Source organism: Bos taurus, chromosome 1 (genome assembly GCF_002263795.3).
Source record: "Bos taurus isolate L1 Dominette 01449 registration number 42190680 breed Hereford chromosome 1, ARS-UCD2.0, whole genome shotgun sequence".
NCBI lineage: Eukaryota > Metazoa > Chordata > Mammalia > Artiodactyla > Bovidae > Bos > Bos taurus.
The window spans coordinates 139,224,513-139,247,529 of NC_037328.1; the positions used below are offsets into that span (position 1 = coordinate 139,224,513).

At 40.9% G+C, this 23,017-nt stretch overlaps 2 protein-coding genes across 2 annotated transcripts in view; both read right to left on the bottom strand.

The window, feature by feature from the left end:
* Window positions 1-1,200: 1,200 nt before the first annotated feature.
* On the bottom strand, window positions 1,201-13,810 carry PSMG1 (proteasome assembly chaperone 1). The gene is made up of 7 exons (NM_001076347.1): window positions 13,648-13,810; window positions 12,203-12,309; window positions 10,982-11,133; window positions 8,730-8,792; window positions 5,937-6,135; window positions 4,746-4,882; window positions 1,201-1,407 (listed from the first exon to the last, which is right to left on the bottom strand). Exons 1-7 carry the CDS (start codon window positions 13,779-13,781, stop codon window positions 1,333-1,335), a joined length of 867 nt encoding a protein of 288 aa, NP_001069815.1. The 5' UTR covers window positions 13,782-13,810; the 3' UTR covers window positions 1,201-1,332.
* Window positions 13,811-14,319: 509 nt separating this feature from the next.
* BRWD1 (bromodomain and WD repeat domain containing 1) overlaps window positions 14,320-23,017 on the bottom strand; it is a 123,688-nt gene continuing 114,990 nt past the window's right edge. The window contains exon 42 of the mRNA NM_001103174.2: window positions 14,320-17,501. Within this exon, the coding sequence (NP_001096644.1) occupies window positions 17,110-17,501 (392 nt within the window). The 3' untranslated portion in view covers window positions 14,320-17,109. The remainder of the gene's footprint in view (window positions 17,502-23,017) is intronic.

Here is a 23,017-nt window from a genome sequence, read left to right on the forward strand (position 1 = left end):
TCATTAATTACTGTCTCTGGTCCAGTCCCTTCTCCAGGAACAGGCCATCTTGCATCATCTTTCCATTCCTGTCCTTCTGCATCAAAGGACATACCTCAGCTTAATTCCCAATGTAACAGCTTTGTTTGTATTAAATACTGTAATATACATGCAATAAATAGTACATGTACTTACGTGCTGCTGCTGCTAAGTCGTTTCAGTTGTGTCCAACTCTGTGCGACCCCATAGACGGCAGCCCACCAGGCTCCCCTGTCCCTGGGATTCTCCAGGCAAGAACACTGGAGTGGGTTGCCATTGCCTTCTCCAATGAAAGTGAAAAGTGAAAGTGAAGTCACTCAGTCGTGTCCGACTCTTCACGACCCCATGGACTGCAGCCTACCAGGCTCCTCCGTCCATGGGATTTTCCAGGCAAGAGTACTGGAGTGGGGTGCCATTGCCTTCTCCGGTACTTACGTGACATACTGCCTACTACTGACACACAATCCCAATTTTAATTCTAAGGGTAAATTTTGGTTTCTTTCCACATCTTTTACACAGTTCTTAAATTTTCCTTTCAGCTAGCTTCTTTAGCTCATACATTCTCAATCTCTCAGAAAAATCCAAAGTCCCTGAATTTAAAAACAGCCTGATAGGTATGGTTCTGTCAACTCCACCATTTTAAAATTTATCTTCGTGGATGCAGGTTACAGTTTAATGAATGGTCCTGTGCAGCAGGGCAGCTCCTTGGAACTCATCACCTCCTCACATTCTAATGAGAACATTCTCCCGCAGCCAAGCTGAGGACATCAGTACAACAGCAACACTGCAAACAGCCCAGCAGGTCTGGGGAAAGAAGCTACCGTAAGAGATTACTGAAAGTCATGAAATACAAATTTTCTGGTTTCCTTTTGAGCAAGTATATAACTTCGATTTTTATCCATAAAACAAAAAAACTGAAGAACTCACAATATAGAACCTTTCCACATATTAAGACTCACCAATACCAGATCATCAGCTTTCAGGTATCACATAGAATTTTTGCACCAAAGTATATATTTTGCCATATTAATAACACTTGTTAGCTGTAGCTTTTTAACAATTTAACTGTCTTACCTTAAGATAGTCAAATAAGACAAAACCCCCACCTTGTGGATAAAGAGAACCATCTGGCTTATTTCAGGTGTGAATAGAACCACCATAAACAAGGAACAGAAACTACAATGAATTTAAAATAAGTTTATTCTGTTAACACCCTCATAATACCCCCGTGGAAAAAAGTAACTACAAAACAGGGTATGCTGCTGCCCTTAAAGGAATGGATGGGTGATACACGGCACAAAACCATCTTGGGAATCACGTGTAAATGTTACTCTGAATCTCATTTGTTGTCATCAATTTCTTCAGTATCTCTGTGCTCTGGGGAATGTTCTGGAGGGAGAGAAGTTGTTAACATAGTGAGAATTTAGTCAGAACAAGGCACACGTGCCCAGCCAGCCCTACTACTGACACAGAAGCAGAGAGGAAACCGGAAAGGACAGGCCCCACCTCTCACCGCCTCACCTGATGGACGGGACATCTGGTGGGTCCTCTTCAACCCTGCCCGAAGCTCTCTGACAGGACCCCAGGCCTCCAGGAGTCTTGAGCCCTTTGCCACCTCTTCCACATGTGCTCAGTCCTCTCTGCACCCCAACCAAGGGGCCTCCCAGTCCCCTCAAACGCACCTGAGCCTGCCCAGTTCACGCTACACTGCCTCGCTGGGCATGTCTCCTCCACCAGGACCTGCCCATCCCCTGGGTCCAGCTGAAGGGCTCCTTCCCGTGGAGGCTCTCCTCGGACGACCTCACCCCCCGCCCACCCTGGCTGGCAGCTGGCACCTGGCACAGCAACCACCTGTGCCACCTCCAGGCCATGGACCACCCAGCACCATGTGGTCCACACAGCAGGGACACAAGAGAATTCCATCTTGTTCCCAACTTGAACTCCATCTTGTTGACCAAATACCACTTCAAGAAGAACAGAAGCTCTGACCTAAGCCAGGACGACTGTATTCAGTCACTAAGAAGACAGTGCTCTTCAAAAAGCCCCTTCATCCTCCCATAAGTCATCATGTTTACAGCAAGAAATGAAAAGGTAAAGAGAAGTTAACTACATTTCCCCTACAAAGGATGTTTTTAGACACTTAAAGTTGACTTAAACTCTACATGACAAATGGTTTACAAGTCTCAGAACAAGTACAGAATATTCTGGGTCACTGGAGCCCTGAGCACTGACCAGCATCACAGAGCCCATGCAGCCCCTTCATGGAAGCATCTGGACGGCTCTGCTTCTGGCCCTTCACCACTCTCACCGCAGAGCTGACAGCTGCGAGGCAATTTGCCATAAAAGACGGAATAACTGGCTGACAGTCTGGACTTTGCTGCCGATGAAGGACTCTCATTTGTCACTTAAGTCGCAGCCCTCACAACAGTATGCAAGGTGACAAGGAGACCTGGTGTCTTAAAACAGGGGACTCTGACAACTACGGACACCGACATGATAGAAAACACGGTGACAAAACTCAGGGGACCATATGTGAAACAGACAGCCAGCCGGAATTTGCTGTATGGCTCAGGAAACTCAAACAGGGACTCTGTATCAACCTAGAGGGCTGGGATGGGAGGGAGACGGGAGGGAGGCTCCAAAGGGAGGGGATATATGTATACCTATGGCTGATCCATGTTGAGGTTTGACAGAAAACAAAATTCTGTAAAGCAATTATCCTTCAATAAAAAAAATAATAAATTTAAAATTAAAAAAAAAAAAAAAGCCAAGGGGAAGTGTGAAACACGGGAGCATGAAGCCAGATTGCACGCTATACAGAAAAGAGCACATCAGTGCAAAGCCTTTGGTGATCTGCAGGTGCAGAGTCGGGTCCACGCTTCCCACAGAATTTAGAATGTCCACCAATGGACCTGTGAGAATGGGCCAAGAACAGACAGTGCAGAACAGGCTTCACCAGATAATAGCAGCCTCAGGTCACACATCCACATCCCAGGCTTGGAAACTGACACCTGTCTTAATAAAGGGAGAAATTCTGGTGAAAAAGACGAGGTGCAATGCTGAAAGGGAAACAAATCAACAAGCCTATACGTCTGTACTACCTACACACACACTATGTTCACGTGGACGTACAGCCGAGCAGACTAGTGCTTAAGTACAACCCCCAGAACCCGTGCTTTGCACAGCACTGCCAGGAGGTAGATACATTTTAAATGTATTCAAGTATTTCGTGCTTCATAATAAAGTCTAAGTTTGTTATTCATTTCTCTTGTTTCACTATGTCCCTTTTAATGTCCCTCTTTTATTTTTTCATTATTTTATCTCTCATGGCAAAACTGCCTCTCAGACAATTCAGTACGTGGTGGCAACATCTGCATGAACGAGCTCATGGCCATGATGTCTGTGGTGAAGATGCTTGGGTGGCAGTGCCCAGAGTGAAGACAGTGGCCACGGCCCCTGCCCTCAATGAAGTGGGAAGAGTTGATCAGGTAATCACAGACGCAGGCAATGCCACTAGTTACCACATCCTCAGAAAGGGATGCTAAATACAAAATAACTTGCCTGAGAGGTTATCCATGACTCCAGGTTAAGCTGAAAGATATACTTCAATTATACTAAGTTAGGACTTCACTCTTACTAATTCAGTAAATGCCTGAGGGCCTTTGACACATCAGACTCATGACGTACTGGGGCTACCACAAGAGAAAACGCTCCCACGTAGGTGACAGTCTAATTTACGAAACCTATGAAATTAGCTGATGCCAACAGAAATTACAAAGGAAGCTGCCCTACTCCTAATGGCCATCCTAGAATAAAACAAGGCTTTCAACCTGGAACAATGCTGTTATTATCTCATCCCCTTAAAGAAGAAGTTCTTCAACAAGAGTCCATACTGTCAGCACATCTCTTAGGGAGAAGATGGGAGTCCCTAGACTACCTGAAATTACTGGCAAAACCTTTCTGTACATGCGGATATGTATTTTTCTGGGAAAAGAGCCCACAGGTACATCCAAACTTATAACAGGGAACAGATTTAGCCCATCTAGTCCCAATGCAAAATTAAGTCAATAAACGTTATGATAATTTGATCCATACTATGCTCCAAAATGCCTTCTCAAAAATTATACTTTGCAGGAACTTCCCCGGTGGCACAGTGGATAAAAATCTACCTGTTAACGCGTGGGACGTGGGTTCAATCCCTGGTCGGGGAAGACCCAACATGCCACGGAGCAAGGAAGCCTGTACACCACAACTATGGAGCCTGCGCTCTAGAGCCCATGTTCCATGACAAGAGAAACCTCAGCAAGGAGGAGCCCGAGCACGGGAACAAACTGCAGTCCCAACTTGCTGCAAGTAGACAAAGCCCATCGACAGCAACAAAGACCCAGCACAGCCGAAAATTAATTAATTAATGTAAAAAAAAAAAAAAATTACACCTTCCAAATTAATAAGTTACAGAAACTTCTTGAAGAGTGAAACCATCTTCCCACACAGACATCTGGGATTTAAAGCACTGGCCTATCCTGACAAACATGAACAAAATATTCTCGGAGTTTCAGAAGTGTATCTAGAAGAACATGTGATAATCATATGCAAACTCCCAGACCAGCAGCTTTCTCTTTACTTGGGGTGAAAAAGATCTCTATTTGCTACTTAGGTTTCACATTCAATACCACATTTATGTTCGCTACCAAGTTCATTATTAAGTCAATAAAATAAAGCCTTACCTTAACCAAACACTTTAAACTTTTGGAAGAAAGTACAGGCTTAAAAGCTTCGATTGTGATCAGGTCTAATTTCATCACATCAGTGTAACACAAGTACAGAACTGCAGGGATTCTCCATACTTGACAGTAACTCAGAACTATGAATAGACAAGAACAAAATCACTTAGGTTTTCTGTTACACAATTTTAAAGTGTAACACCTCTACCTCATAAAGGCTGCTTTTAAAATAGTCGTCTCTGTTGCCTCTTTTCATCATTTATAGCCATTTTGAATCAATTATAACGCATATTTTCTTTCAAAGACAATTTACTTTCCTAAGTTATCTTTGCTTTACAAGTAAGATACAAGATTATAATTTTGTTAACTGCACTGAAGTAAATTAAATGCAAATAATAAATATATAATGCATAATATAAAACATTTAGCCATTTGTTCTAATAAACGTAACATTTAAAGTTTAAAAAAAACTTTTATTTATGAACAAATAAGTGAATTATATAACATATTAACCACTAAAAAGTGAGAATCAAAATTTGATATGTTAGGGTATAATTGGTAGTATGAATAAAAAATAAACTATTAAAGTAACTACCAAAATTCAATATCTGAAGCTTCTATTCTAACAATTAAAACACACTTTGCCAACTTTTCATGCATGAACAAATGACATCTAACACTGGTTTGCAGGATAAGTTATCAATGCTAGAAAGAAATGGCAGCTCTGAGTTAAGAGCTAAGAACTCAGAGCTGCTCTCATACAATCTCTCATACAATGAATGTGTGTCTGCAAAGTTTAAACACTGAAACCAAATATAACATGCATGCGTGCTCAGCTGCTCGTCATGTCTGACTCTTTGTGACCCCATGTACTGCAATCTGCCAGACTCCTCTGTCTATGGGGATCTAAATGCAAGAATACTGGAGTGGGCTGCCATGCCCTCCTCCAGAGAATCTTTCCCACTCAGGGATCGAACCCACTTCTCCTGCACTGGCAGACAGGTTCTTTACTGCTGAGCCATCAGGGAAGCTACAAAATATAACATACCTGCAACTACGGATACTGAGGACTAATACCAACACACTGGTATCAATCACCATTAACACCTCAAAAAGATCTCTACTTGTCCTAGCAACAACTATGAAAAAAGCAGTAACAAGAATAGAAGTGAATGGCATGAACTGCGATACTACCTGCTGCAGGAAGGTCGTGGACAATATTTGGTTGTTCTAGCAGTGAACAAAAAGGAGGCTCTTTGAAATTCTGAGTTTTTAGAGCTTTCAGGAAAGGAGTATGAAGGCTGCTGGTAGATTCTGAAGTTTTATAGTCAGTAACATGGCGACATGTGAGAATAGTGACTTGCATATTCTTCCTTGGACAAGAGCCAAAAACCTAACACAAAATTGATTTCAAATTAAAATAGATACATATTTTGTGACAGAACAGAAATATCCCTCAAGCTATTTACCTAACACCATTCATATAACAGTGTATACGTATGCTCTGAAGGGCTGGACGTGTCAATGGAAAACAGAGCCCCCGCTCTGCTATCCCCTCACTGGGGTGGGACTGATCTTAATTCTGTCACTTTCTAGCCAGGTGACCTTCTTCAAGTCACTTCCCCCACCTGTGAACTAAGGACAGAGGGAGGTGTGATCTGAAGTCAGAGAAGACAGGAACAAAGGAGGCAAAGCAGCTGCTATAACAGCCAGGAACACCATCACAGGTAAGGGAGTCACTCAACTACAAGCACCTGTTCATTTACGCCCTCCCCGCCATCCGCCGACGATGCCTATAGGCGATTTTTTTTGTTTTGTTCCAGTGTTTGTTCAGTTTCTAAGAGCACTACTTGCCATCGGTGTTGAGAACAATGTTACACTGAATGGAAGTGACACCCATTCTTTGCTGGAGAAAGTGACATAATTAAGATCCTACCTCAATGGACATGAGTTTGAGTAAACTCCGGGAGTTGGTGATGGACAGGGAGGCCTGGCATGCTGCGATTCACGGGGTCACAAAGAGTCGGACACGACTGAGCGACTGAACTGAACTGAACTGAACCTCTAAGAACGCTCCATTCAGACTAGTGTTGTATTAGCAACAGGAAGTGGTCCTCTCCTTAATGCATGGAATGATGGGTTCAAGAGCACTGTACTGAGGATGCTTCTAAGAACATCACTTGCAAGTTGCACTCATAACAGTGTTACATCAGTGCAAATGATTCTTAAATTCACCTTTAAGTGTATTTCCTTTATAAATCAAGTTTCAACTGCTCAAGGCCTCAATGTCCACCTAAGTTGGTACTTCATGGATTTCTAAGGACTCTTTCAGCTTTTAAAATCTCTGATAACATAAGAAAAGGGAAGAAGCTATCTTCAAGGGGAAAAATAAGAGCAGATTTTAGATCTCTGCACCTCTTCTGAAAATATTTTATGAAGAAAAGAAAGAAAATGGCTATTTCAAATAGCAAGAGAACTGAAGATTTTAGGTTATGTGCTGTAAATGATTTGTAAGACTTTTAATTATAGCATAGCTTTATAAATAAACACAGAACTTAACATCATATACATTTATAAGCAATGTTCCATTTAAGAAATATAACATTATTCACAAGGCCTGATTTATCATCCTCTCTGAATACTTATGTTTTGGAATACTTTGTTTTGGAAATGCATAACTTTACATTTTCTCAAGTCAGAGAGAGAAAAGCTATTCCACAGTACAAAACATCATACATAAATTAATAATATAAATTAATACAGCAGTTTTCTACTCTTCTGAGATCTATTCAAAGTTATGGACTCTGTCCCTACAAAATACACATAGGGACATAAAATAAAATGATATATACAGCCATCAGAACATTCATAGACCATATCAGAGAATCTCTCCTTTAATCAAAACAGCTACCAAAAATTATAAAGTGCATTTTAAGTATGCCAATCTGGTTTAAAACAGGTGTGCACAAAACTTATTTCTAATGAACTTAATTATACCTATATTTAACTGACTTTAAATATATACAATAAATAAATATATATCTATATTTAGCCTAACTTTTAAACTGAAACATTTATAAGATGTATTGAAAAGGTTTATTTCATTAAAAAATAATACAGAACTAAGAAAATTATGATTATTCCCTAAAATTGTTCAGTTCAGTTGCTCAGTCATGTCTGACTCTTTGCGACCCCATGGACTGCAGCACGCCAGGCCTCCCTGTCCATCACCAACTCCCAGAGTTTATTCAAACTCACGGCCATTGAGTCAGTGATGCCATCCAACCATCTCATCCTCTGTCAGCCCCTTCTCCTCCCGCCTTCAATCTTTTCCAATGAGTCAGTTTTGCGCACCAGGTTGTGAAAATATTGGAGTTTCAGCTTCAGCATCAGTCCTTCCAATGAATCAGTTGAGTTCAGTCACTTAGTCGTATCCGACTCTTTGCGACACCATGAATATTCAGGACTGACTTCCTTTAGGATGGACTGGTTGGATCTCCTAGTTAAATTCTTCACTGAAAAATTTTTTACTGGGCACATACAATTGCTCTATTCTCCCACAAAATGAAGACTCAATTGATCCATCCTAATGCTAAGAAATATGGCTGCAGCTCTGGTGTGAGTGGCGGCTTCGCGCCAGCCCCATGAACCCAGGTTGTGAGACCAGTTCACAGAGGCCTCCCACCTCACGGCCCCGAGTTTCCAAGCAGCCTGGGCACCATGGCTGGTTCTCACCCGTGGCTGTGCCCTGCTCTGCCTCACGTGGGTAACTTGTTAAAAAATGTGTTACATTTTCATGACCCATGATCTTCAGCACATGCTGGTTACATTTGCTTGTGTTCTTTTATTCTTCATGTTCTAAAACTCCTATAATATTTCTAAGGGAAAAAGCAAATACTTGCCCTACGTCAACATCTGACTACGCAGGCTTACATGTAAAGACACTGAACCCTGATATAGTAGCAACCCCAGATGAGACTCTCTCACCTTTTCCAGCCACTGATATTGCTGATCTTCGGCCACGTAGCAACTGCACTGGCACAGCATGACCTGAAATCAAATTCCGTGTTTCCCGTCAGGTCAAGCAAGCGTTACACACACCCCACGCTGTCATCACATATGCATCATGTGAATCCCAAAACAACCCTTGGATAACATTTGGTTTGCTTAATCTTGTACCGGCTTATTCATTTTTCTTTAAAGTTTAAAATTTTAAGGATCAAGCCACTACTGGCAAGTAGTATCAGAAGAAAGTGCACACTGACAGCACAACCGTGAGGGCTGGCCAAGGAGATGCTGAAGATGCTGTCAGTAAACACCACCAGAGTCCTCTTTACAAAACTGGGGAGAACACCAGGCCTGCTGCCCTTCTCGGGGTCACACACTGTGAAGACCAAACTCAAAAAACAACAACAAAAAAATCACAAAAACATCAAGTGCTGTGAGAGTCAAGGGTAACAGTCCAGCCACATCTCAGGCCAGCAGTACGCAAGGATGGGGCTGATGTCTGGAAGGTGGCAGTAGTCTAGAAGCCACGTGCTCAAACTGAAAACCTGCCACACAGAGGTGTCAGAGGGTAAGATGACTGATCATCAATGCTCGTGGAACGATAGTATCCATAAAAATCAACCGTGTCCAAATATTGCCAGAAACATTAACACCTAATGATGCAAGTGGGAAAACATGAAGCACAGGGACCTTCCCAGCAGCCCAGTTAGACTGCAGGGGCCACGGGTTCAATCCCTGGCTGGGGAAGTGAGATCCCACATGTAATATAGCACAGCCAAAAAAAAAAATTAAGCACAAGAGGACAAAAAGGGGCCCCAAGGTTAGGGAGAAGAACAAGACTAGATACATAATTAGTTATACACACAGGGTCTGAATAGTCAAGACACCCAACAAACCAATGGTAAACCTAAACACAGTAACAGAAAGTTTTCCTGCTTGACCCCCAAGACGTATTCTACAGCGAAAACTTTCCACTAAGGACCAGATGAAGAACATGCTTAGTTCCCTTACTATTTATGCCCCATAAATATTGGGTGCTTACAAAAACCCTTATGTAACATTTTAATAACGTTGGATTACATGTTACAGAAACAAACTGTAAATATTATAAAACCAAATTTTATCATTTTCAAGGCTAACCTTATAGTATTACAGTTACTGATGTCTTCTACTGTCTGAGCCCCTGCCCCTGGCCTCCGTTCAAGCATCCAGCACCAGTGGAAGAGCACTCTGTCAACAAGCAGGTGGGCAGACAGGCATCACCAGCAGGGCCGCCTCACCAGCCTAACGTGTCTCCCCACCTGTGCTGCTTTTTCGGAATGGTCCCAAGGACAGAAGATGTGCTCAGTTGCTCAGTCGTGTCCAACTCTCTGCAACCCTATGTACTGTAGCCCACCAGGCTCCTCTGTCCATGGGATTTCCCAGACAAGAAGACTGGAGTGGGTAGTCATTTCCTCCTCCAGGGCATCTTCCTGACTCAGGGATCGAACCTGCGTCTCCTGCCTTGTTTACTATGGAGCCACCTGGGAAGCCCAGGACCCAAGAACAGGACTAGGACAAATGCGATCCAATAAAATCACTAGGCGTCAGCTGCAGAGCATGTTTTACAGCTTAACAAATCAGGATGAATTAGGAATTCTCTAGGGGTCCAGCAGTTAAGACTTCACACTTCCACTGCAGGGGGACCAGGTTCCATCCCTGGTCAGGGGGAACCAAGATCCCTCAGGCCATGCAGCAGCACAGCCAAAAAATAAATCAGGATGAATTAGGCAAGGATGAAAGCTCAGTGTCAACAGAATTGCATTCAGAGTGCATAAAGCACTCATCTGCTCAGTGTTAACTGAGTGTCCAGTCTATAGGAATGGGTTTAAAGCTGAATGCCAGGTGGGTTTAGGGCAACAAAGCAGAACCCCTGCTTCCACAGCGTGTATGCATTTTCCCACATTTAGATCTGCCAGCTTAAATCATTTTCTGAATGAGGGCAAGGTTTAAGTATCTAATGTCATGGTTTGTTTCTAAAAAAGTTACTTCAGAATTTCTTCAGAAGTTTACCAACACACCGTATTTGCCACATTGATATTATACAAGCAGAAAAATGATTACTACCACTGCCAACAGGCAGAATCCCTCAGCCCAAAAGTAGATATAAAGGAATGTGGAATTCAAATGAACACTACATAAATGACGCCTAAATAACTCCCACTTATACACACAAGCCAGGCACCACATACCGAAGGATTCGATTTCAGGTGATAAAACACACAAAAAGCCTCTGTGGGGGACAGGTGTGCAGTGTCCGTTGTCCTACACCATTCATTCCAGAGTTTAGCACAACCGACTTCTTCCCAGGCTCCTGAATTCATGACAAATGATGACAAAAACGCTGTGAAAAACAAGGCACATCGGTTAGTGCTGGGCTCCACAAGTTGTATTTTCTATTCAATAAAAAACAAATTCAGTATCTACGGCTGATTCATATTGTTGTTTGGCAGAAACCAACACAACACGGTAAAGCAATTATCCTCCAATTTAAAATAAATGAATTTTTTAAAATCATAAAAAATAAATAAATTCAAGTTGAGAATCCTAGTGCTAAAGAGCCATTGAGAGCATCAACCTTATACACATCATCATTGTGCAGAAAAAGAAACTGAGGCCTCAAGAAGTTAGAGGCCATGCCCTGAGTTTAGAGGATACTGGAGCCAGGAATCAGGAAGACAGGTTTACTGACAGGTCTCACCAAAGTCTCACACTGTAACAACCTTCTGGAAAATTTTAGGCCAGGAGAACTGTAAATAAGTGAGTCAGCTATTATTTACCATGTACTGTTCTACAGGCACTGCTGCTGCTGCTAAGTCGCTTCAGTCGTGTCCGACTCTGTGCGAAGGCACTAGGGGTACCTTACAGGGCAAGGAATTTTCACTGAGTTCCCCAAGGCTCTCCTCTGGGCCTATGAACTCCCTAAAATGATACAGGTTTGTGTACTTTTGTGTGTGTATTCATTATTCCAGCTGAACTCGGCACTGTTCCGACTTTAATCTATCAAATGAATTCATATATATATAAACCTTATATTGCTAGAGTTCTCCTTATGATTTTAAAGGAGTCAGTTAACTCACAAACATACAAAGACCCACTGTAACAAGGGACTGCTGACCCCCTGGCCAGCTGGGCCACAACAGGCCCAGAAGCCCAAGAAAACCTGGATACTAGAAACGGGGTTTCCTTGAAATCATAAGTTCCTAAAGCCAAGAATATTTCCCTTAAATCTTAGTTTTCAAGTTTCTCAAAAAGCGCCACATGAGCAGGGACGGATTTCATTCAGACACAGTTATTCTGCTATGACTTCTTCTAAAAAAGTAATATCCATCTGAAATCTGTTATGATGGAAAGAAGTAACTTCAGCTTCTGCTCTTTCAACAAAGCGTGTAGTCTAATGCACTTCCACTTACCTACTGCATTATTCCCTATTGCAATTATAAACTTGGAGCAAGGATGTTTTTCCAGCAGAGAAACTTCCAACGTTGTTTTTGTCTGTCTTCGAAAGAGCCGCACCTCCCTAACAAGAGAAACAAAAAAATGAAAGAAAAGCAATTTAAATGTTGTTGTTCAGTCACTCAGTTGTGTCTGACTCTTTGTGACCCTATGAACTGTATCCCACCCCAGGCTTTCCTGTACTCCACATAATTTAAATGTAATTAGTATCATACTGTGACAAAAAGGTTACCACAGGTATGATTTTGTATTAAGTAGAATGCAAACTTTAATTCTATAAAGAACATAATTATCATTTTAAGGAAGCAACGGATTCAAGCAACAATAATTCATAGGTAAAACCGTTTGTTGCCCAGTTTATGGAGAACTGTAGCAGAGAGATCAGGCTGTCCAGGTGATCCACAGATCAATCTGTCTTAGCAACCCAAACAGTGGACAACTAGGCACAGTGTGTGGTGAGAAACGGCAAGCACCACCTCTGAGGCTTTCTTGCAGCACAACACTGACCAAGCCTCTTAGAAGGAACTTCCCTTTACAGGAAATGCATGTGACAGACACACACCTGAATAAAGGACACCAAGAGGAAGCAATCAGGCCAGTCCAGAGAGTGGGACATCCCACAGGACAATCGGTCTCTCGAAGCGGGAGAGAGAGTTGGGGACGGGGAGGAAACTGCTCTAAATGCATGGAAGTTCAAGAGATAAAACGTCTAAATCTAAGGTGTGTGCCTTGCCAGGGTTCTGACTTCCTCAAACCCACTGTAAAATGTCGTGTCTGAGACAACTGGATAACTCTGACCATGGACTGGCTATATTACACTGTATCCAAAAAGTTAATATGTAAGAAAATACCTGTATCTTTTGATACGCATTCTGAAAGCTGTAGAGGTGAAAGGCCACGGAGACTGGGACCCACCAAAGGGTGGAGAGAGATAAAATGTGGCAAAATTTTCCTGTTGAATTTATGTGACTGGAGGGGCTTAACGTGCCATTTTACTGTTTTCTCTAATGTCTATGTGTTTGGAAATAACACTTTTTTAAAAAAGGACATATCCATATGCTGCTGACACACGATGCTAACCAAGAAGTGCGGCGGAGAATACAGTTTTTAAGAGTTGTCTTATATCCATGAACCAAACGCACGACAGACTTGAGGGAGGAAGACAGCCCCGCAGCGCTGGAGAACGGATCACGCCCGCAGGAAACCACCGGCACCAACGCTGAAGGAAGCCTTTGAAGACGGCAGGAGCCGACGCCCCACCGAGCCGTCAGCAGAGCCCGCGGGCCGCCTCCACCCGGCACCCCCGCAGCCGTCTTGGCCCCCAAAGCAGGGGGCCTGGGGGAGGGCGGAGCAGCCGCAACCTCGAGGCCTGCACGTCCGCTCCGATGCCCCAGGACCTCACCTCTTCCGCGCCAGCTGTCGCCGGACCTCCCTATCCTCGGGCGTCTCCCTATTCCCGTCTTCTTCCTCCTCCTCCTCCTCCGTCCCGGCTCGGCACGGCGTCCTCACCACCTCCCCGAAGAACGTGGCCGCCATGCTCTCCCTTACTCTTTCCCAGCCTAACTGCGGTGCCACTGAACCGCGCACGCGCCCCGCGCACGCGCCCGAGAGCACCGCCCCCCCCCGCACCCCTCCTCCACAGCACCGCCACACCCCCTGCACCACCCCCGCGCATGCGCCCCGAGTCCTTGCGGCGGTGCAAATCCAGGACCTTTTTCTTTCGCAGCCCGAGCCCGGTGGGGCCGCCGAAAAATCGGGTGACTGCAGGCTAGAGAGGCGAGCCGGGGGGCGGGGTCTCCCGTCCCCGCAGGTAACGGACCAGGCCGACAAGGGGCTCGACCGCCCCCGGCCCAGTCCTTACAGCTCCGGGAAGAGGCCAGCCCGGTTACCTTTCCTTCCTTAACTCCGTTTCCGTTTTCTTCTCCGTTAGGAGTGACAGGGTGAGCTTTGGTTTATTAAGAACCCGGCTTCAAACCGCGACCGCCCCAGGTAGGTGCCGGCCCGGCCCGGCGCGTCCTCGGGACAGTGGACAGAGGGCGGATGGACAGGCAGGAAAAAATACAGTGCTTCGCGGTGTTGGAAAAATGAGCTTTTACTCTGGCAATAGGAATTCACATTTCAAAAGCTGATGATCTGAAAGATTTCATGAGAATGCAAAAATAGTTGCTTCTTTTTTAAAACTTGGCCATCTCTGGTACAAAATTTCGTTTTAAATAGCCTTTCATTAATAAGAAACGTATGTAATTATTTTTGAATTGGTTCTCATCTTTCATTATTTAACAGCACTAATCCATGCAGGAGAGAAGTGACACTATACCATAGCTTAAGTGAAAATATACAATATTGCAACGGAAAAAAAATCCATTTACCTACATTCAGTTGTGCTGAAACTAGAGGGCATTTGCTTACATTCTGGAACCCTATCAATAAATAGTCACAAAGTTAAGTACTAATATGGGGTCGGGGAAGCCTCTTGAGATTAGAAAAAAATCACAAATCTGTTGCTAGAAACATTTTGCTTTTAGATGTGGAGAAACTGTCACCAAAAGCATTTCCATAAGATCAGTTATTTAGCAATTTTACACATTACTGCAAAATAATATATTGGGTTTTGAAGCAAAATATGAACATTATAGTATAAACAATAAGACTAGCTATCTAGTTCACGCTTAGGAAACTGGCTATGTTAGCAAGCTAGAATAGACAAGATTTTAAGATTACATTAACACTCCTGGGCTACAGTTGGGCACCACTTTGTCTTAGTCCTTTTGTTGAATAAAATCACATCACTTTTACCAGTAAGATCTTCAATTTGATTTCAATTACATTATGAAGAAGTCACTTGTGGAAAGCTGATTGAAAATCATAAATAGGGTAATGATAGTACATTTAGTTATGATTGAAATTCTGCATACATTTCAGAGATTTTTACAATATTAAATTTTAAACAAATGCTTATTTCATGCAGTTACAATAAATTTAGGCCAAGCACTTTAAAAAAGGCAAGTATATGTTCAAATCAAATACTCAACCAGAAAAGGGATTCCATTATGAAAGAAGGCTGATGGTACAATCTCAAGTGGTAACAGAAATTAACCCCACCAGAGAAAATTATAACTTCAAAATGAAATCTTCACGACACTAAAATGGTCAAAAAACAGCATAAAATACTCTTAACTGAGATTTTTAACATTTTCATTTTATGACATTTGTTGAGGACATAGCATATCCCAATAAGAAATTTCTGTGAAATTAAGTGCAAATATGGGACTGGAAATAGGTTTAAACATTTCATTAAAGATCAAAAATCAAACCCCATGCACCTAAAAATATTTGCAGTTTATTAGGAATTCTTCCCTTTCTCACCTGTACTATTAACAAGTTACTGGTATCAGTATTTCAGATGAAAATATACTACAAACAGAGCAAATACAGACTCTGGCTTATGCTAAGAAAAAGAAAGTGACAACAAAAAGCCTTTTTTAAAAGCAGACATGCAACCACAAGTAAATTTCTCAATAAGACACTTTAGTTGATCTGTGTAACAAAAAAATGCATTACATTGTCTTTTAATGAAAAAGGAACATAAACCCTTAGATTGCTGTATTTTACTTTAGATTTACACATGCAAATCATATATTAATATTCAGATACTTTTAAATGGGAAAACAACAGTTCATTTTTCCAATAGCATGTTGCTATGTTAAAAAGATTTGACAGTGCGTTCATTTAATCTGGTGATTTTAATTTCAACAAATACCTACTCACAAACCTCATTGCAAATAAATTCTTTATAGTATCAAGACCAGATTTTCTAATCCTAATGAAGGATTGATATAGCCCAGACATGCTGCCTTTAAAGTCTGTTGTGATGAGACTCTAATAAATTTGCTCAAAATATTCATAAAGTTCTAACGTTTAAGGTGCTATAAAGAAACAAAAGATGTGACAGTATCATCTAAAAATATGACTGTTTCCATCTTTATACTTTTTATTTTCTAACTCATTAAGACTAAGACCTGCCTCATAGTGAGGCACATTTTTGGCATTTCTATAAATGCTGCTACATGAAAGTAAAAATGAGAAAAAGTTGTGATAGTCACATTCATAGCTTTCATATAAAAATATATATTCCCTGAATTCGTCATATCAAGTGGTCATCATTCTGTACGAATTGCAGTATTATAAACAAAATAAGAACATTAATGGACTTTTTCTATTTCCAACACGACTTCAGAACTCATTTATCAACATTCCCGTCATGGAATCCCCAGGCCCTTCTAGTTTATGACTTTTGGGGTTGTGAATTATAGGGCGTGGATCTTAGTATTTGCTTCACTCAAATGTCCAATAGGCTCAGTGGCACTCACTCTTGAAATGTGCCTATTTTTTACCTTATTTCAGTAATGACACCACAGTCATGGTGGTCTGAAATGTTATACTCTTAACATAGAACCCTGAAAATTAGCATCAGGTTGAGATTTTGAAATGTTTTCATCCTTTAAGTTTTTGCTACCGGCCCTGTACACTTCCCATTTTCTTCCTCTAAAGAATCGAGAGATTTCTTCAAGGCCCTTCCTTTCAGAAAAGGAATAATATCATGACAGGGCCATTTGTCTTTTCTTCCCACCTCTCCAACTACAGGCTCCACAATCTATTTCCTCCTCAGAATTCTCTTGTCATATGCATCCGTACAAGGGCTGACTAGGAGGAAGCCCTCCTCCCACTTTGCTCCACTGGGTTATGGCTTTTAGAAAATCCCTCAGAAGGTGCCAACAAGGGGTTAACAACGTTAGAGCTAGGAGCGGAATGCAACTGCCAGTGGCCCCTGGTTTTCAATTCCACTTCTACATTTTCATAGTCACTACTGTGCTTTTTCTTTCCAGGATCTGAAACGCCTTAAAAGGGGCATTTTTCTATTAATATCTTCTAGCTCCTTTTCACTTTCAGAATTTATGGTTGTATCATCCTCTTTATAAACATTGAGTAATTTTTTCTTAGCCGCAGCAGAAGCATTTCGATGGGGCAGTTTTCTGCTGCTCTTCCTAATCCACACATTTTCTGGTCCTGAAATGGTTTCCTTTAGATTACTCATTATCTTTATTTTATTTGCAGCAACAGTAGCACATCTGCGGGGAACTTTCTCAGGTACCATTTTTGCTTTCAGAGTCTCACTAGGCATTGGCACTGCATCCTTCTGATTATGCACACATGTTCTCATTTTTGTATTGGGTTCTCTGTCTCTAGGAACAGATTCTGAAAAATGAAAGTTCATGTAAATGCAAAAATCTTGTACCACAAGATTTTACTACTACATTCCTCAACAATACATTCCTCGACAGTGTTACTACTCACATTGCTAAATGAAAAACCAATGATCATCATCAATGACACTACACGTTTTTGACGCTGATATAACCTTCCACTTCCTTGTCTACAAATCCAAGTCTTGGACAGAAGTTACAGCCCCTTGCACACTTCACTGTCTCTAAGGATAACTGTCCCTTAAAGCAGCAGACTTGTAAGAATAGGGTTAAGTACCCTTCAGGGTCATAAAGTGAAGTCACTCAGTTGTGTCTGACTCTTTGCGACCCCATGGATGTATAGCCTGCCAGGCTCCTCCGTCATAAAGCCACTCACCAAAAAGCACTTTTTAAAAATCTTAATTTTTACAGTAGAACTTTGTAGGTTTAAAATTTTTGGTATCATTTCTAATACTCATATGTTGAATTACTTTAAAATATTCAATAGGATTTCTGAAATAATTTTCCTAGAACCTAAACAAGGAGGAAATGCCATCATGACTATGACGACACAGCATCAGCCCTACTTTAAGGTTTCAGTTCCAACACGTTATTTCCTTTAGTCAAAAAAAAAGTTACATGGGTCGCTAGTAGATAAAAAGAAATGTGTATTGGTTTTATACAACTGAAATGTGGTTTTAATCCTAGATTTGTCTTTTTCAATTTCAGGATTTTATATACTTGAAATGATTAAATCCTAGTTTCACTGCTATTCAGATAGTTTCTGAGCTGGTGTATGTGGGGCACAGAGAGGATCAGGCTGAAGCTTCTAAAAGACACAAACTCTACACACACAAGCAGTTGCTGTAAGGAACTAAGGAAGTAGCGCAGGCCGCTGTCAGAACTTGTTCTAGAAACTGAACCTCCTAAGGGGCAATGGAGAACTTCTTTCAAGGAAGTGTTATTGTAGCTGAGAACCAGAAACTGGGACAGGATCCAGCAGCAAAAAGGTAGGACAGAAAGCACTCTGCAGAGGCTAGTCCTTCACTCAGCCTCAGCCAACAGTTTCGATGGAGCACAGTGGGGTTGTGCAGAGCTGCCATGTGGTGCTTACTTAGGTGGGCTCAAATCATTTTCATTTTTGCCAATATCTGAAAGCCAGGTTTTCACATTTCAAATACAAACTTAACTAGCACTGTTTCTTGGGCACTAGTATTTCTTGATAAAAATGCACCTGAAGTTCATTAGCCCCTGAATGTCAGGCCTTATCTGTTGGCAATCTAGTCTTGCTGCCATTAAGAGCCAAACTATCTAAGACTGTCTTCAAGGGGCACAAGTCTTGCTGGGGGTGAGCGTGTAGGATGCTATCTCAGGTTTCCACTCAGCATTTGCTAAGGACAGTCTGCAGCCACTGAAATAACCACACATCATCTGGGACTCACTTCCTTTTCACTGCTAAGGATAGAAAATAAGGGTCTTCCCAGGGGTCAGCAGTTACTCTGTAGCAGTGAAACTACAAACTACCAGCCTTCTTCGTTTTTCCTTTGTGAAGGGAGACATTTAACTGTGATCAAGGGCAAATGAGTACAGGTGAAAATGACTTCTGTGGATTGACAAGTTCGTTAACAACAGAGAGGGTGATGAGCTAAGCCTTAAAACCTCAAAATTAACTCTTCAGAGTTTACCTTAAATCTATGACATGCATTTCAAAGATGTGCTTTTGTTTCCTCCAAGACCCACGAAAGTTCTCCCATAGTTGGCTAGGAACTACTTTGCTAAAAGCAATTTCCCACAAATGCTTCAGTCCTTTTTACCAAAATTACATGATTCACTTGTTTTTACAGTGAAAATTCCATTTCTAAAGACATCAGTCACAAGGCATTGCAAAAATGGCATTTTAGCGGGCTGAGCTGCTCAGCAGGGCCCCCCATAAGGCGCCCCCCAACCTTGCCTTGGTTGGGCTCTGGAGTCGCTGCACAGGAAGTTGGGGAGTGAACGGAGGAGAGGCTTAAAAGTGGTATTACCATTTCAAAAAATGTTTTCTTAGGAATTTTAAAATTATAAACTACTGTCCTCAAATCAATCCTAGATTCAGAGTGAATCTTCAGCACATTAAGCAAATGCTAGAATATGCAACAACAGATGAATAGTTTTAAAAAATACATGGTAAAATTAAGGTGAAATTTCTACTTTACAGTAAAATGAGGATATGTTATTATCAGTCAACAAACTGTGTCCATTTGCATGTTGGAAAAATATTAAAAATATACAATTAGTTCATTCCCAACATATCCAGTGGATTTGTATATATAAAATCCTACTACACTAAATTTCTGAGACAAAATGATTGAAGCTGCAGCAACTAATTCCTTTTCAGTGTTGTGACGAAAGTACTTACACTGACACCTTAGAAACCTAGTAAGTACCAACTCTTAAGACATTTGTAATCCAAAATAAGGGAAAAGATTCTACAGAAGGAACTGTAACTAGTCTGTAAAATGCTTTAAGGAAAGATGAACTATTAGAGGGGAGAGGACACAGGATTAAGTTATATTGTATAAGGTATTTCCAACTCAATTAAGCTGAAATCTCTAAAGGGTTAAACCATAACATGGGAATGTCATCAAGATAAAAACAATCTGAGGAACACAGAATGACAGTGTGGGGAATTTTTTAAAACAGTAATACATGTAAGTCAGTGTCAATTTTATTACTGAGAACTTGGTAAATTATCAAGTGCTTTATTCTGAGAAAACTAGTTTTTAGAAATATATAGACAGACTAATTCAGGGTTAGAAGTTCAATATATATTTATTAGGGTATAAGCTTAAAATTTTTGGAGGATACTTCTCTAATGATAATGTGAGTGCCATTTAATACTAACCAACCAGCACAACCCCGCAAGTCCTACCATCCCAGGTGGTCTTTGGTCAGCCACGGGTGTTGGAATGGTCACTGAGTGCTTGAGGCATTGTTGCCTTTCATTAAATGACTCCTTATTTGGGTATAATAAAAACTTCGTTAATACAGTGACAATTTACATCTTTAGTAGGGCTCTGTCACAGTTTATTGAGATGACCACTTTAAAATAGAACTCACAGATCACTATGTATTCTAATATGGTCTGTAGTGAATAGAAATCTGGATGTAGACATGCTAGTTTTGATTCAAAGCAACAATCTCTAGTTTCTGAAGGATTATTCATATTCCAATTATGATACTTTGTAACACAAAATTGTAGTCCTAGATCTGAAGTAAACTTTACATCATTGCTATAGAAGCATAAACAATTGTATTCTTATCAGCATTTAAACTGAGAGAATTAGAAACAAATTTGAGAATGGAAAAATATAAGAAAATGTCTGAGTCAAAGTAAAAATAATATACTGGCCTATTTCATATACTTAAGTACAGACAACTATTGGTCACTATGATTGTGGGTAAATCAAACTCCTATAAAGGGAAAACATTTTAGTTGCAAATAGTAACCTCTCTCCAGCAAGCCTCTCATCAGAGCAGACTTTGAGATGGCCTTTCTTTTCTTCATCGTCTGACCTTCACTGATAGGCAATGACCAAAACTCTGGAAGCAAATAACATTTACTGATATTCCCCACAGTATAAGTCTCCAAATACCCCATAACCTGGAAGTCTCACTAGAGACGGGCTGTAGAAGAGGGTTTTCTGTAACTCACAGGGTTTAACATTTTTTTTCAGGGGAGATGGTAACACTGAGAAGTCAATGGTATGGCAGTGTCAGGTCAAGAGACTGTTAAATAATTCTGTAACCTAGGGTTGTTCTCCAGTAGTTTGGTCACTTCTGTGGTTGAATAAATGGCCTTAAGTCTTCAATTCACTCAATGATGGGTACACAGAACCTTGATGTGTTTTGCATCTACAGCTAATCTAGCTCCCTATAATTTTATCTCTAGAAACAATTGATAATCATTTTTAATGATTCTCACATGAGTTGTGATGGCTATTGCAACTTTTTCTAAAAATCTAAAAAACCTATGAAGTATGAATTCAGGGATCTTAATCTGCTTAATTTGTTAGGACATGGATCATTTCAGACTAATGCAGGCAGGATAAGATGATATCAGAAGTAAATACTGGGTTTTTCAATCTGCTTTATTAGTTTACAAATGAAAAGCAATGGGGCCACCGACAGCTAGAAGGCAGCCCCCTTTCAAGCACGTCTCCCTCCAGGCTCTGACTCACACCAAATGTGGGAGTCCTGCATTCTGCCTGCAGGAGAAGAGATCACAGATGGACACAGGGTGGAGAGCTGCTTAAATCCAGAGGTGAAAGAGTTGCAGGGGGAACTAGATGGTGCAGACCTCACACAATCAACCAGCTAGGCGGCTTGTAGTAGTTTAAAAAAAAAAGCCTTTACTTGTAATTATAATGACTATTAAATTTGTTATATTTTACTACTTCAGTTAGTTGAATAAAAAACGAGTTCCTAGTTGACAATGCAGATTCTGACGTGGTAATGAGCTAATTTTAAAAAGTTACAAGTACAGATCTCAAATGGAGGCAGAAAACTAAAGATTTGCATTTTTGACAAGCTCCAGTTAAGTGGTTAGAATTTTACAGGTGAACCAAATAAGTATGGATCAAAACTTAGAAAATAAACTTTAACCTATTAAAAATTAAAAATTTCTTTAACATGTAATCACTAATCGAAAAAGGTTAACAACTTCTAAATAATTTTCCTTGTGGAACCAAGGGTAGGCTGGCTGCTGCAGTCCACACAGTCTGTGCCATCTCATTCAATTGTCAGACTGCCTCTTTACAGTCTGAATTTCCACTGAAGATTTTAATAAATGATCAAACTTACCTTAAAGTTAACTTAAAAAACTAAAGTATGACAAGACAATATGCTGTAGCACTGATAATTCAACGAAATAATCAGTCTTTACAAACAGTCTGAAGTTACTTACATGCTGCCAGAGACAGAGCCTGGAGTCTGCAGGACTCCAACGCCGAGCACCCCTACCCGCCTCCCTCCATCAAATCCACACACAATCCTTGAACAGACACCAAGTAAGAGCCTTGATTTTTTTTTTTTTTTAACCAAATTAGCAATGTATTAGAAACCAGTTTGGCTTATGAGTGATTGGTAAAAATTTCTCTTAAATTTGAGAATTCCCATGTATCCTTAGGCAACATCTATCATTTTTTAAAAGTTATAAGATTTTCCTTAAACTGTGAGAAAAGACAACACAGCCCTCATCATTATATTTTTTACATTTCAATCCTTTCCATTAAATTCACAATTTGATAATACTAACCTAGTTGGACTAGATTTTTCCACAATGCTTCATTTTCTTCCCTAGCTTTGACAAATATATTTGGTCTGATCTGTATGTTCCCAAATAGAGACAGTCTTATTCTGTTAGGTTGCAATTTTCTTAGGGTTTCTGCTTTATTATTTCCTGATACCCACAGAAGGTGAGAAATATAACTTAAATAATTAACAGACAAAAAGTTCTTCTACAATGAAGGTGCTTTGTTACACTCCATC

Coding starts and splice junctions, on each gene's coding strand:
- PSMG1 (NM_001076347.1), bottom strand. CDS start 13,781: ATGGCGGCCACGTTCTTCGGGGAGGTGGTGAGGACGCCGTGCCGAGCC. Junction 8,793..10,981: donor ACCTGAAATCGAATCCTTCG/GTATGTGGTGCC, acceptor ATTTGATTTCAG/GTCATGCTGTGCCAGTGCAG. Junction 1,408..4,745: donor GTTTAAAGTGTTTGGTTAAG/GTAAGGCTTTAT, acceptor CTCTCCCTCCAG/AACATTCCCCAGAGCACAGA.